We start from the raw sequence: 15,881 nt of genomic DNA on the forward strand, positions 1-15,881 counted from the left end.
CTCATTTTCCATCACACTTTTGACGACTATAATAACTTCAACAGCGATTTACCAAAGGCAGCAAAAGATCAAATCAAGTGCTAACACCCAATACCTGAGCAGCCATGGCGGACCTAGCAGAGGTTACTATGGAGACGGAGTTACTAAGATGCACTGCGGCATGACGACACATGTTATAACAATAGAAGTTATCATGTTATAATATGAAACTTTTAATTTATGCTGAAGATAAATAGTGTATTGTTATAACAAGAAAAGTTTCCTTTCATAATGTGATAAGTTTATATGTTGTAATAACCTTAAGATATCTTGTTAACATGAAAATCATTGTTGTGACACTAAAAATGTCCATGTTATAATGTGATACTGGCCTGTTTTACGTTTTCTGGTGTGGCAGCAAAACACTGCTGTAATAATGAAATTAGTTTTCAAAGCAAATTATGGGGTGAAGGTTTTAGGGAGTATAAATAACATTCAAACAGAAAACCATGCCAACAATGAACTAATCAGATGCAATGAAGACTTATGTGCTTCAAAAACAACTTGATAATTATATTTTATTCATACAGTTTCCCTTTGGAGCTGAGGTTATCTCAGTATAAACAAATTACACCACAAAATCCAGACTGACCTCACAGAATCATAAGGCTCCATCTTCATTCAAGTCCTCATAAAAAAAAATTTAAAAAAATCTGCATTCTAAAGAGGATTTTGTATATTGTGTTCAAAGTACTACTGCGATATAGGCCCTGTTGAGCTCAAAAGGGACATTTCACTACATTACAAAACAATTTTGCCAGCTGGGGTGTTTAAACTTTGATGCTCATCATCTCAGAACTGCGCTCTAACCAAAAATAATTTCATAATTTCAAGCTAATGATCTAAAATACCAAACGGTAAAAGAGTTATAATTTGGTAATGCAAGGACACAGGCTTCCAACTATCCTTAACAAAGTACAGTAGCTTTTAACATTTTTTTTTTTATTATTATTATTATTTTATTTTTATTTATTTATTTATTTATTTATATATTTAGCATCCATAAAGTAGTGCTTTGAATCAAGAAAAAAAAAAAAATCACGATTCAAAAGTTTCAGTCCAACTAGAGCTACCCACCTCTAGTTGGACTGATACTTTTGAATCATGATTTCTTTTTTGTTAATATGTGTTTTTAGTTAATATCATGAGTTTGGGCAAATCAAAAACAAAGGGATTATACAGGATTATCAAGCACTAAACACGGAGTAATCATCTCCGTGAATATCTTGCAGTATGAATTTCTTCATCAGAATAAGGATATGTAAGGATGTATTTTTCTGATACTGAAGGATAAACTCCAGTTTATGTGATTATCCATTTGAAAATACCCTTTATTGATTTAAATCCTCACCAGCATCAGCACAAACTTTAATAGTACACTTAATCTCCAGTGACTGGAGTTTGATTAAATGCACCCCCGTAAACACAGTGGCATCTGATTAATTTTCATAATTTAACTTTATAATGAGCGCCATGGTGGTGGGATGGGAATAAGGGCGGATTTCGGAGGAAGACTGCGACTGGTCAAAATGTGACAAACGATCTTCTTAATTAAACTTATTAATGATATCCAAAAGGAGCAACATCAGAGTGTAAGGCACTACGCAAACCATTAACTTCAGAGAAACCAGTTATGACTTCCAAAAAAAAAAAAAAAAAAAAAAACCTCATACCAACTGCAGGGTATTTGCAACAGAAAAAAATCATCTAATATCTGACACATGCTGTAATGAATCCCTGGCAATATTATGCAAATATGCCGGCATCTCATGTTGAGAAGCAGGGATACATGCACATCAGGAGATTACTCGTCAAAAACTGATCTGAGTTGTGAGACTACAGGTCAGGTCTAACAACTTTTAATTACTTAAAGGAATAATTCACCCAAAAGATACCTATTTTGTATCGTATACTCACCAAGAGCTGTCTTCAATGTCCAATATTTTTTTAAATTGCATGCCTCACTGAGAACAGATGTCCCTAAAACTGTAGCCACCTCTGCTGATCCATGACTTCAGCTGTAGTGACTAAAGCCTCATTGGCTGTAGTGAAGTGCGACCAGTGAGCGAGTAGGCCAATGAACAAGCTGCAGATGGAGTTTTAAGTTCACTGAATGTGCAGGCCAGACACGCACAGGTGAAGGTGCATGAGGCATTTTCCGAATGCATTTATTATTTAGTAATTTTTTTTTAAAGTAATTGCGAAGGTTTGGGACTTACCGAACATACAGGCTGTGTCAAAATTCGGATTTTACTGCACAAGAGTGTGAGAATTTGAACAGAACTTGAATGCTGTTGTTTTTGCAAAATCGACGATTAACTCACAGAAATGACAGAAATGGTTTTAGTTTTTGGAAGTGTCATCCACCGTGAGGCATGAGTGAGCACATGATACAAAACAGGTAGTTTCTTCAACAGGCATTGCTTTAATGGTCAAGTCCCTGTATTTTTTGATAATGCTAGCCACCTGCTATCAGTAATCATAGGCCAGTTTCCATAATACAAGGTATATTCCTTTAAGATGAAATGGTGAAAGGGACACACAGCGAGGATCTGAAACCTATGCAGGGATAAAGAGATGGGGCTGGGGTGGCTGACAGCAGGGACAGGAGGATGTAATGAGCTGATCAAACGATTGTGGAGAATGAAACGCCAGAGTGGCTTAGTGCGGTGTCAGACCAAGCTGCCAGGGAATCCCTGGTCCTCATGTGATAGCCAGCTGACTATACTCTCATTGAAATCACATTCATCTCTGCCACAGCACCTGCAGACTTTGATGATTCATGCTATTCTCTCCTTTTTCTCCCGGCTCTCAGTTTCATATAAAGGCACATGCTATTCCAGCCCTTTCATTCTGTGCCCATTCGGTCCTTTCCCGTCCTTTCCTTGCGTTTTCTCTCCTCTTTTTTCCTTAATGTCCCCACTCTCTCTGCCCATTCAGCCGTCTGCCTCCATTTCCATTTTAACTTCAATCTCCACAACTTTCTACCTCCTGGCCTTGCTCCCTGGATGTGTGCCTATCCATCTCCACTCCACCGCCCCTGTCTTCTCACATACCCCTCAGACATGTACTACACTACAGTAACTAGTGAAATATGGCTGGCAACACACAAATCCTTTTACACTGCTTATATCTTCAGCATTGCTTCCGTGTAAATCAGTTCAATTTGTAGCAATTTCAGACTGAATATTAAAATTGAAAACGAAATGGCCATTCAGTTTGCATATCAGGCAACCATTTCGGGGGTCTTGCCCGATAATCCTATTTCATATGCAGAGCCAATCAATGCTGCCTTTGGCTCAGCAAAGTCTAGTTATTCCACATTTATAATGAAACATTTTCCAGACCTCCATCCTTCCAGTAGGAGGTGTGACCACGCAAGATTAGGAATTGGATGACCTGTGGCTGCTTCAGTTGTTGGCTGTCAAACTGGGCAGATGCAGAGCGAGAGAGTACACACTCAATTAACCACACAGCAGCCAAAAAAAGAGGAGATTACACCAGCCTCACATTCTCTTATAGTAACAGACACCACCAGCAGTCTGTGGCAGCAAATCTTGTTTAACTTTTCAGTACATCCTATAGTAAAATGGTTGGACCTTTTTATTAAAGCACAGAGTTTGGGATAATGTGTGAAGACTTTTTCACATTGACGTATCGCTTCACACACTGCATTTACCAACTCAATTTACTAGTAATATCATCAAATCCCCAAAAATAAAATAAATAAAAGCATTCCTGTGGTTGATGTGTTTCCCCCCACATAGCAACAGTGACAGACAATGTGAAGATGCTTTAACCAATCCTCTACAAAGAGATTTTCTCCTCGAAACCAGAGCACAAGGGACTTCATCCTCAACGTGCAAGCTAAACAATCCGCTTATTCTTAAACACTCTAAGGCTTGACATTCAATTCTTCCTCAACATCTCACAAGCCTTTCTGAGACTTGCCAAGGCTCTGTGCTGTATCCTGGGTCTCTTCCTAAGCCCTCCTCTGAGAGGACAGGATGATACACACTGAGCCGAGCTCTGTTTTGAGGGATGAAGGGGGTGTGTTATCTTAGCAGTGTTGCCTCTTCTGTTCGCCCCATTTGACTACAGTCTATCAAAATGTCATGTCATCCTTAAAATGTTCAGATCCTATCAAAACCTTTTGAGGGTTTCTGTGAAAACCCGTGTGAATGTCATCTAATGTGCCAGTGTTGGACACTCACTGGCAAAACTTCCATTTCAGTATATGGGATGATAATATCCAAGCTCAATCACCGTTGTAATTCCATGCAATATCTGAAAGTCGATTCTGCCTTGCCCAAATTGTTACCCTTGGCACAGACAAAGCCCTTCTGTTTTGCTGTGTACATCACTCCATAAAGCAACTGCCTTCTTTTCTGGGCAATCACTCCATCAAGAAGCTTTTAGATTGCTCTGATATCTTAAGGAGCTCCCCAAGTGCTTTTGGTGCTTTGTTATTTGATGAAAATGCTTCTCCATCTGCTGTTGCTCTGCCTCTGGTCTCAATCGGTCAAATCTCAAAACAATCTGGACCTCCTTCACCCTCCCTTACTCTGTTCTCTTTCTTTCCTTCTCGGTCACTTTCTCTCTCCTTTTTTTTTTTTTTATACTTTTTTCTCCTTTGAGCAAATATTTTGCTATATTTATCAGGTTTTATCTGTTCATTCAAGTATCCAGTCATCCATCATATGCTGAAGGAAAAAAGTAGCAACTTCAACTTGGAGAGCGTGTTGATTGATTGAGGACATGAGCTCTGCCTCGCAAGCATTCAAGGAAGAAATGGCTTCTTGGTATTTGTCGAAGGTCTTGCTTGTTTTGTTGCAGATTACATGGAAAGTGAAATAGCGCCAACCTCATTATCCTTTCTTTGGATGTTGAACAGCTAACAAAAGGGAAAAAAAAAATCTTTCGCTGTTTTTTTCCTGTTTCTGTTTTTAGCTTTTGTTTTTAAATGTCAAAGATCCATTTCCATTTAGATTGAACTTTTGTTTTACTCCAGGGAGCAGTGTGGGACTCCGGGGATGCTTACCATGCTATGATGACTGCATGGCATTAGCAGTGTGATAGCACAGGGTCAAGCTAACGTCACATACTTGGCCCACTGCTAAGGTCAATGCATCTCCGGGGGTCTGGAACAGACAGGCAGCTCAGTAAGCAAGGGTAGACAAAAAAGTAATATTCCCTCAAAGGTAGGTCATCTTTGACAGAATTTGGATGTGAATAATGCATGGAATTCAGCGCTGTTAGTTGTGATTCCCCCTCCCTTTACAAACAGAGATGGTCCTCAAGAGGGTAGAGAGAAACAGTTTTCTCTACTGAGGAGACTAAAAAAAAAAAAAAGAAAAACTTTTGGTGTGGCTGACCGGTCAAGCACTGTGGGTGCAAATTACTGGCATTACATTAAAAAAACATCAGAAAAAAGCACTGCATTCCCACACCATAATAGAGCTTCATGTCTTGTGGTGTTGCAATCAATACCGCTTAAATGGGATCAAAGATAACAGAATGACATAGCGTGCATCGCCTCTGAAAGAATGTGTGATCTCTGATTAACGCTGTGGTGCTTCAACTGTGGTTATAAGCCCAAACCAAAATATTAATTCATTTTCAGCATCCCCCTGGTACATGCTCACAATTACAAAGGAACATCACCAGCAAAATGAGCATGCCAGCTATTTCTTTCTCACAATTAGTCCAATTTAAAACTGAGTGGCAGAGCTAGTGAGAGTAAAGTAAAAAAAAAAAAAAAAAAAAAAAAAAAAAAGGATTTCAAAGAGAGGCAAGGGAGAAACAAGGTGTGAAATAAGCAAGAAATCAAAAAAATACACGAATGGAAAATTTCGGTATATTTAAGGCAGCAATTTTATTCCCAAGATAAAAAGACAGTATTGAGCCTAGTATTGAGCAGGATACAAGAGGAGCTTTTCCAAGAGCTAAACAATAGTTGTCCCTTACATCTTCTGTAAGAATAAATAAATAAATAAATAAACATAAAGATCACATAACCTCAATTATGCTGACTTCGCCTCGGGTTTCAAGGTGACGTAGCAACAGAGAACTTATGCCCCCTCAGGGCCATAAGGCTACTATCTCTTATCTGCTGAGCAAAAGGCTTGTTCCATACAATTATTGCTGGCTTCAACGAAATGCATTGGACTCAGAGTTTACGATAGATTAAAATCATATTACACAACACACTGCCTCTGTCAGAAAACATGCTGCATCTAATTTTTTCCTGGGGATTTAAGCTCTAGACTCTTTTCCTTTCAGACTAATACTGCCTCTCAATCAATGTTTCCCAAGTGGCCATCAAGTGGCTTATATATGTCACAGCTTACTATGTGTTACATAATAGGATAACACACACACACACACACACACACACACATACACAAATGCAATTGTGCTGCACATCTGTTGTTGTGGGTGCAGAGAGGAAACTAGAATCTACAGTATAATCTTATTCAAGATGTTCACTTCATTTTACGAGAGTCCAGGAGATGCTTTCATCATTAATTTAATGTGATGTACTCCAAACAGTGAGGGGATCCTGCTGTAAGCACAGAGCAGATGAAGATAGCTGATGGGGCTCCATAACAAACACAGTTTATTAGGCTTAGCCTGCTGTGTACTGCAGGGGGAATATGGCCAGTAAAATTCAATTCATTACACTGATCAAGGCCCCTGTGACTGGGGAGGCTCCTGTGGTAGGATGCAGCAGTCGGCTGATGAGATGATATTTTGTGAAATTGTGTTTATCTGTGTTACCTCACAGCACTGATACACAGGAATGGGAACAGATGCAGACAAATGCATACACACACAAGCTGGCACCTGCGTGGTCACATCCACTCATGCATGCACACACACACACGGCCACCATGTGAGAATTCCCTCCAGGAGAGGAGGCATGTCCACCCCTACTTGGAAAAACTGATGTTTTGCAATCCAGCTCACCCCCACACGTCTTCTGTAATTTTATATGCCAAGAAAGAATATATTATTTGCCTGATTTTTTTTCTGTATATACTGAAATGGTGTTTATTGAACTATATATAAATGCTGTTTATAGAAAATGTGCATTATTAATGTCTGCTAATATCACATTTTAATTAGGCTGATTTTGTCATTACATGTGGAGTAAATACCATGTTTTGAATTTTTCACTGTAGTTGGCATCTTGAGCTAATAAGCTAGGTGGCCTGGCTATTTATCTGAATCAACAGACCTGACGGCTACCATCCAGCAAACACTTAAATATAAAAATGGAATCTAGTCAAATTTTGAGAATATTCACATGAAAATATGTAAATGTATCCTACTTTCAGGCAGCTAACCTGAGTCATGTGAGGCTCCAGGAAATTTTGGGTGCTGAAGATTTTCAGGGGATGACAGTCCCCAATCCATCCTCTCTCTCTCTCTCTCTCTCTCTCTCTCTCTCTCTCTCTCTCTCCATCCTTCCCTCCAACACACACACAAACAACTACAATTTCAACATAGATCAGTGTCATAACAGATTGGCAGATTGTCTTTTTTTTTTTTTTTTTTGGTAAAATTCCTTCAGTTGCCCATGTGAAGCTTTGAGGATGTGCTGTATCAGGCCACTCTACATGACTGTATAATCTGTCATGGGTGACAGCACACATGGGGCAAGGCCACTTAGCCCAAGGACAGATATTACAGTAATGATAATGTACAGTGGCCAGGCAGACAGAGTGGTTGAACCCCCCCAAGTCAGGGGGGCTGATTTTGTTAGAGATGAATAAAAACTGCAGCAAGGTGAGTCATTCCAGATAACAAGACCAGGGGCTCCTTGGATCACATCAAGCAGAAAATCGATAAATGATTTAATCATAATGCAAACGAGGTATGATAGCTCCAGGACTGACAAACAATTAATAATTCATAATTCATGTTAGCTTTTAGTTCATTTCATGCTTCACGGGCAGCAAAGCCTTCCCAGAAAGACTCGTGTTCCAGAAAAGGGGATTCGGCGTGTCTATCAGTGTGTCAGCTGGGCAATAAGTGCTCCTTTGTGCGACTGTCTAATTTTTATGGAGAAAACTGGTCCAAGCAGCTGGCAGGGCTCTCTCTCTCTCTCTCTCTCTCTCTCTCTCTCTCTCTCTCTCTCTCTCTCTCTCTCTCTCTCTCTCTCTCTCTCTCTCTCTCATCCTCCACCCACCTACCCCCGGCACTCACTCGCATACACACGCCCGCGCACACGCACAGTCATCACTGACCATCACTCCTCTCCCAAAGCAGGTAAAAGGGCTGCTAGGACATTTTAGCCAGCGCCAGCCTAGATTTATGGGATGCAGCTTCAATAAATAAAGTGAAAGTTGCCGGTGAATAAAACTTGCCAATGCAACCTGTTACCGCGGCGTCTGTGGCTCCGCCGTCCGCGTCGCCTGGCCGGGATCTGTCCGTGGTGCTGAACTGCAGACTGGCAGTAGCAGCTGATCGTTCAGCACCACACCGCGGCAAATGAACCTGGATACAGCAGTTCACTAACCACGGCATGTGAGGGACACCGACTGAACGAGCTCGCTTTCCACACCGGGGGACATAACGCTAAAATAGGGCTTGCACCGACTATAAAACTCAGCTGACGCGAGGTTTATACTCACACAAAAACTCCGAAAAGCAGAACTCGGATGCCAATCTCCAAAGCCAGCGCTCGCATGTTTTTCCTGCGGTCTGGTGGCGACATATTCATGACTCTTGAGAAAATCCGACAAGTGAGATAAACAAAAGGCGGGCCGGTCAGCTCTCACAGGCTTGGTCACTTTGTAATCCACCTTAGCAAAGTGAGCGCTTTCTCGGTGCCGGGCGCTTCCAGAGAGCGGTGCTCCTTAATCACACATGCCGTGCGCCTCCGCCGCGACTCGGTCACCTGAAGCAGTCTTCTTCTCCTCCTCGCCTTTGCCTGTCTCCGCTTGTCTCCGTCTGTCTCAATCCCCCCGGGCGATTTTCTTTATTGCAACTCTGCTGCTGACAGATGCTCCTCTATGGTATGAAAGTCTCCTTCCTCTGCTCCATCAATTACTTACACTGGGGTTGGAGTTAGGGGAGCAGTAAGAATGCATCTGAGACGGTATCCCACAAAATGAAAAAAACATTAGCGAAAGGAGGTGTGGGTTGGAGCTCAGGGGAAGTAATAAGGAATTAAATAAAAAAAAAAAAAAAGGGAAAGTGGAGAAAATCTGACCGTCACGGAGTGAGGGTATAGAGTGACAGAATGGGCCTAAATGTCCAATATCTCTCTCTTACTCTCTCCTAATCTCTCTCTCTCTCTCTCTCTCTCTCTCTCTCTCTCTCTCTCTCTCTCTCTCTCTCTCTCTCTCTCTCTCTCTCTCCTGCCCCAGCTCCACCTTGAAAAATGAGATGACTAGAAATTTCCGGAAATCCACTCAGAAAGTAGGCATACCACAGGGTGCAGTGGATGTGAGAGGTTGTTTTATCCAGATCTACCTGTAGACAACCTACATTTTTGTCCATGTCCAGTACCGCAATACTGTGACGAATGAAATTTCTTCTACCAACACCTCAATCTCTTGTCTTAAGCTTCTTAAAAAAAATTACCCTTCAACAGACCTTCCTTTATTTAACTGGATAATCAAGTAAATGTGACATGAAAGGAGAAAGCAATCGGCTGCTAGTGTTTGCTACCAGGACATGTTAGTCAAATGGCATCAGCACATGCACCAAGCTCAGCACTCAGCCTGACACATGATATTACATTAATAAGTGACAGCACGCCACGCTGGGGGAGCGCCGCACCCTCTTGGCTCTTTCCCACTGTCCAATCATACCAGCATGATGGAACCAGCACCTGGGGGCCTATGGGTGCAGCCAGACAGTGATAAAGAAGTATGGGCAGGAGCATACCTGCAGGCCCAGGAAACCTGGCTAGCACTTCACAGCTACACATGAATATTTCATGCCCTCTAAAACTGTGTTACCTGTCTGTCCAAGGTGTATGTGTGTGTGTATGTGTGTGTGTGTGTGTGTGTGTGTGTGTGTGTGTGTTGTGCTGTGTGACCACCATGCATAAAAAGCCCCTGACCCAAAAATGTTTCTAGGGCCTTTCTAGGTCACAAGCTCACAAGCTTGACAAGCTGGAAATGGGCTCTGTACGTGCAATTTAAAAATGGTGCACGCTGACTGGATTACAAGATGTTGTTAGATATTTATGACTGAGAGAAATAAGTGCACTCACTTATACGTATGCACACACACATACATCTAGAAACACACACACAGCCAAAGGTAGAGAGGGTTTTGATCTGTCCCCTTGTTTCTTAGATTTCTCTGATACGCTGGTAATCTTTGCCAGCTCACTAATGAGAACAAAACAAAACAACAGTGGAGGGAAACATCAAATGGCGGTGTAGAGGATGAGAGCAGAACTAACTTCAAAGCTTCCTGGCAGCCATCGCAATTTTCAGCTTTTAGAGAGGCTTGTGTGTATATTACAAGCTATCAGAGTGGTTTTTACCTCAGTCAGGATTCAGATGATTCACTCCAGTCAGAGAGACTTTCCAGACCTTTCCGAAGACCACCACAGAACTTCGAATCACAGACAAGAAAATGCAGAATTCACAACATTGCTTTTGCGCTGACCCATGGTCTCCAGTGGCTCCAAGTTCTGTGTGTAAGGGCCATCTTTCTCGCTCATTTTCCACCCTCTCGTTCCATCCCTATTGCAATCAACCATTTTGATCTTCTTTTTTTTTTCTTCTCTGAAACTCTTCTGTCTTCCAAACCCATTACATCTCCCTTTTTCCTCCTCTGCAGTGTAGATAATGACTCACTTTCTCAGAGAGAGTGTTTACACTGCTAGGTTAAACATATAGCATACTCTAAAATAGGTCACTCTTCAATAAATCAAATCTGAATATGTCTTTATAAAGTGCTCCTTATTACCCACATGAGTATAAGGACATATACTTTGCAGTGTCAGTGTCATCCTCTGCGACAGAGTGACTCATTATGTTATGGAGCGGGTGATCCATTACTCTCCGAGTTCTAGGCTTTATTGGACAACTCTCCTCATTACACTCTAGGCTAGCTTTTATTGGAAAACATCCCTCATTCTTGGTGTATATACAGAGTTTCAACAGTATGTAGCAGCACTTTTTATATAGTGACCCACCAAGGGAGTTTGCTGCTAGGAAATAACCCTACTGAGTGATACTGAGCTTTGCTGAGCAGCAGTTTATGAATTTGAAGACTTCCATGCCACAATGATTTTGAAAAAAAAAAAAAAAAAAAGAGAGACAAAAGACAATGTTAGAAAATGGCTCATTTAAGAAGATAAAAACCAAGTGCAGTACTTTCTTTTTTTGCATAAGAGATATTAGGTAATTTAAGTTCTTGGTTGACAAAATGCTAACACTTTCACAGACTACTATTACACGGTACTATTTATTTTAGAGATGTTAGACAGTGAGTGTATTGGAATTGAAATCTTCATTCATTCTGCAGACTGCGGGATGGGCTGCAGCTTGAAGAGGAGTAGTCTATGCTGTTTCTCATGAATTCACACATCACAATCTGTGTGGAAAGTACCCAGGCACCGAGTAGCCAAATGCAAATTCTGGCAACTGAAAAAGGACCACTTTGTTTTTTTTGGCCCAACTATGCCATCAATTACAGGAATTCTGCTCCTGATAAATATCTGTAAATGATTATGAATTCAGTGAGCTGCTCTGTTGCAACATAATTTTCATCGTTTCTGTCTGACCAAACCACCGATGGCTTGTAATGAGGCAGATTGGCTTGATGCAAGAAGAGAAGCAGCTTCAGTGGTCCAGACCATGCTGAGATTAAAATGTCAAATGCCAAACTTCAAACAGAACTCTCATAAATTGTGAAGTGAGCCGGGGTCTGATCTTTCCCCAGGTCAAGCATCTCACTTGCATGTGCAATTGAGGAACCAAGATTAATAAGAACATTTATCCCTTTGATTAACTGTCTACTTACCATCACTAAAAACGAGGATCTCGTAATTGGTATGCAACGAGATAAACAAAACAGATATGACACACACACTCTACATCTGCTCCCTCCTCACCCACATACTTGTTTCTCTAAAAATGATCATGTTCAGCCTTCACCACACTAATGTTCTCTAAAAGCAATGAATCACAGGGCATCTAACATTTTTTACTCAAACTTTTGGACATTTAATTAAACATGGAAAGTAATCTCCTTTTTTAATCTCCTCATGTGATTTGTCTTGAGGTGTGCATGTTTCCAACATCTGCCTAAGTATGTGCCTGATTTGAATTCCCTGTTTCAGTTTCAGTATCGTTTGTGCAGGGACGACTCATAGCCAATAAAAGAACCACTGTGAAAGTAGGAACCATTACGGACCTCATTTAGGTTAATATTATTGGACTCAGTAGATTTTTTGGGGTCTCAGATTCAGGCTTGGCTCTTGATACAACCACTGTGATTTCTAAATGTGAGTTTGAAATGGATTTTGAAGCTGTAAAAGTATTTATTGAATTGAAAAATGCCCATTCTTAGTGTGAGTAGAAGTGGGATGTTAACTTTGATTCTTTTCCATCAAAAAGTCCCATTCCATTAAAGGGTGATATACTCAGGATCTTGGTTATGGTCCTTAAGCGTTATGCAGCTTGACTAATCCAATCACCATCACTCTTATCACTGCTAATGCCATCAGTGAAATTAGTAATTAATGTCAGCAATTAGTTCTGCCTCGGAAAATGACACGGTGATGACATGTTAAACTGCCACAAGAATAGGAAAATTCACTCTGGCGTGGGCTTAGTGTGGTATTATTTTATTTCACAACTGTATCACAATGGCAGCCCCTTTGCCTCGCTGTGGTGCCAATTCCAGGGAACGGGCTCTACTTCTGGATGGATGAATACTGTGGCTGCTATTACAAGGGAAAGTGAGAAAATGAATCAGAGCTGAAGTTATTGGGTCTTTCAGAGAGGTAGAATGTGTGTGTGTGAGTGTGTGTGTGTGTGTGTGTGTGTGTATGTGTGTGTGAGAGAGAGAGAGAGACAAAGAGTGGGAAAGAGAGAGAGTGACAGAGAAATTGCCCTCACACACAGGTTCGAGATGTGCATGAAAGGTGCATATAGTGTGATCTATAATATAACATGGCCTTGTTTGCAGATATACCCGACCTACATTTATACATTCAAAGCGTGACTCTGAACTACTGCATGTTATCTGCTTATAATTGAATCTGATACAGCAGCTTCACAGATAAGCCTCGAATTGCCCGGTGTGAGAATCTTGTCATTGATCAGCCCCCTAAAAATCACCTAAAGTGAAAAATTGTGGGGATTTTGGACTCAGTCCAATTGTGTTTCTTCGAAGAGGGCAAAGGCAAAATGCGTCAGTATCCTTGGGGATGTGCTTTGTTGTTGAGTACACAGCTTCCCATTTGCTGGCGATTCCACACCTGTCCTCCACAACTCCATGGCTATTTCACACAAACGCTGCTCTCTACAGGACTGGTCACATGAGAGCAGAATGCCGAAAATCAGACACGGTGCAAGCGTCTGGTGTACAGAGAACACACACACACACACATTCATTTCAACATCAGTGCTAAGTCTGTGAGTCAACAGGATAAGGATGATGTGCCTTGCTGTCACATCAAATGCTTTTACTTGCTTGTTGCTTGTTTTTCTTCAAATGTGACCAAAGGGGTCACTTGAAATGCAGCAAACGACATGATCTGCTTGATGCAAAGGTTGTGTTGTTCAAAAAAAAAAGAAAAAAATCTTTGAGCTCAAGTTAGCCAGGCTGCCGTTGTAAATAGGAATTTGTTCTTCATGACTTGCCTGGTTAAATAAAGGTCTGAAAACTATAAAATTTAAATACATGCACAATAAATACATTTATATATGAAGTCCGTGGCCATGATTTACCCAAATTAAGCAAAATACTACCAGGTATAGTCAGAGGAAATTATTTTATGAATTGATATTAATGTTTCATTTGTCAATGCACAGACCGCTAGACTGGAGCTTCCTCAGAGCAGCCCTCTGGCTACAAACAGCAGTGGAAACTAAGCCTATCTCTGCTAATGGGAAGCAAATTGCAGCATGAACCTTCAGCACCTCTCTTCATCTATTCATCAACCTACATTCATGCTTTCCACTGTGGGTGCATCCTTTTGTCTTATCCGTCATGGAAAAAAAAAAAAAAGAGGGAGATAAAATCCCAAGCCTAACAAGAAAACATCCTGAGCCAGTTCTAAGAGCCCAGTGAGGAAAAAGCACAACTACAAAAAATGCTTTAGGGGATAGGGAAGATAGAAGCATAGAATAAAGACACTCAGTGATGTGGTTTGAGAAATGAATGATTACAATCAACACAACTGGTACATTGTCTGCTGTTCTCACATTGGGCTCAGCGTATTCACTGCAAAATTCATTAGGGACGAGCTGTTTTGCAGAACAGGCACAGAAAGATATGATTCACTAATTAACTGAGCAACACTAGTCCACAATCCTATCTCAGTTCAGTGATATAGCACAGCTCTTTGGTAAAGGTCAGCATTGACACCATTATTACCTTCACGTTGTCACTGTACCCTAATTGCTCCTTTTAATACCCCGAGAAATCATCTGTAGGAATGTCTGATGCCTTAAGTATGGGTTGTTAAAATGTTATGGCTAATGGCATGGACTCATGTTTCACTTAATACATATCTGCTACAGGCGGACAGACTGAAACAAGTGTCAGATTCATCTGAGCAGAGTGAGGAAAATGTGAAACATCAACACATCTTCCCATACCGATGAGACTAAACAGAACAAGCTCTCATGACTTAAGAAGAATAACAGTGTACTGTGTTTGCAGAGATGGCCAATTAAACTTATTATAGAAAACTGTCTGCATTTCTAATTTTAACTCCCTGGTGGCAGTGAAACTCCATTAAGAAAGGAATGCCTGAGTATGTGTAATTAAGTAAGAGAGACGACGAGTTAGAGAGAGAGAGAGAGAGAGAGAGAGAGAGAGAGAGAGAGAGCAGTCCTGCCTTTGCCTCCTCTCTCCTCTGAGCAAATTACGCTTCCTTTCATGCCAAACTGTTCCGAGTAATTTCATTTTAATATGATTCCATGAGAAACAAGCCAAGGTCTACTGTGCTCCTTGTTATTCAGGAGAGCTCAACCTGCCATCTGTTATTAAAACAGAGTCTGTCAAAAACCAGCGTGGATATATTACTCTCTTCACAACATGGCACCACGCGCTTGTGTCTCACAGTATTTGGTGACACAATAGATATAAACAGTAACATGTTTGTCACCACCACCTTTGTGCGTTTCATAAAAGTGATTTATCTTCTATGCCCAAGCATGCCTTATCAGTCACGCACACACACACACACACACACACACACACACACACACACACACACACACACACACACACACACACACACACACACACTGAGACAGAGAGAGAAACAGAGACTCCAATACCAAAAATATACAGTTACAAACCCACAGAAATAGTCTACAGGATGCATAACTCCAGCCTTAGCACACTTCACCCGGGAAAGCATGAAGGTATTTCCCATCAGTTCCATCTCTACGCCCTTTTATGTCAGGGAGAAAGATGACAAAGGATAAGCACAATTGTTTGTCCACACTGTTAGAGGTATGGCATGCTGCCAATATCTTCTACAATAAAAGTAGAGGGAGACACCAGAGTGCATCTGTGCTTTATGCCCCCGCAACAATTTTTAAAAACTGCTTGCCAAAAAGTTGCTCAGTGGAGTTAAGGGTTTATTCTGCTTTAAAGATGCTTCATCATCATAAAATATTGAGTAA

At 41.0% G+C, this 15,881-nt stretch overlaps 1 protein-coding gene across 1 annotated transcript in view; it reads right to left on the reverse strand.

Moving 5' to 3' along the window:
• The window catches only part of plpp4 (phospholipid phosphatase 4), a 59,805-nt gene extending 51,038 nt beyond the window's left edge, over positions 1–8,767 (reverse strand). Inside the window, exon 1 of the mRNA XM_030069871.1 lies at positions 8,679–8,767. Within this exon, the coding sequence (XP_029925731.1) occupies positions 8,679–8,767 (89 nt within the window). The remainder of the gene's footprint in view (positions 1–8,678) is intronic.
• Positions 8,768–15,881: the final 7,114 nt, after the last annotated feature.

This window comes from Myripristis murdjan, chromosome 15 (genome assembly GCF_902150065.1).
Source record: "Myripristis murdjan chromosome 15, fMyrMur1.1, whole genome shotgun sequence".
Lineage (NCBI taxonomy): Eukaryota > Metazoa > Chordata > Actinopteri > Holocentriformes > Holocentridae > Myripristis > Myripristis murdjan.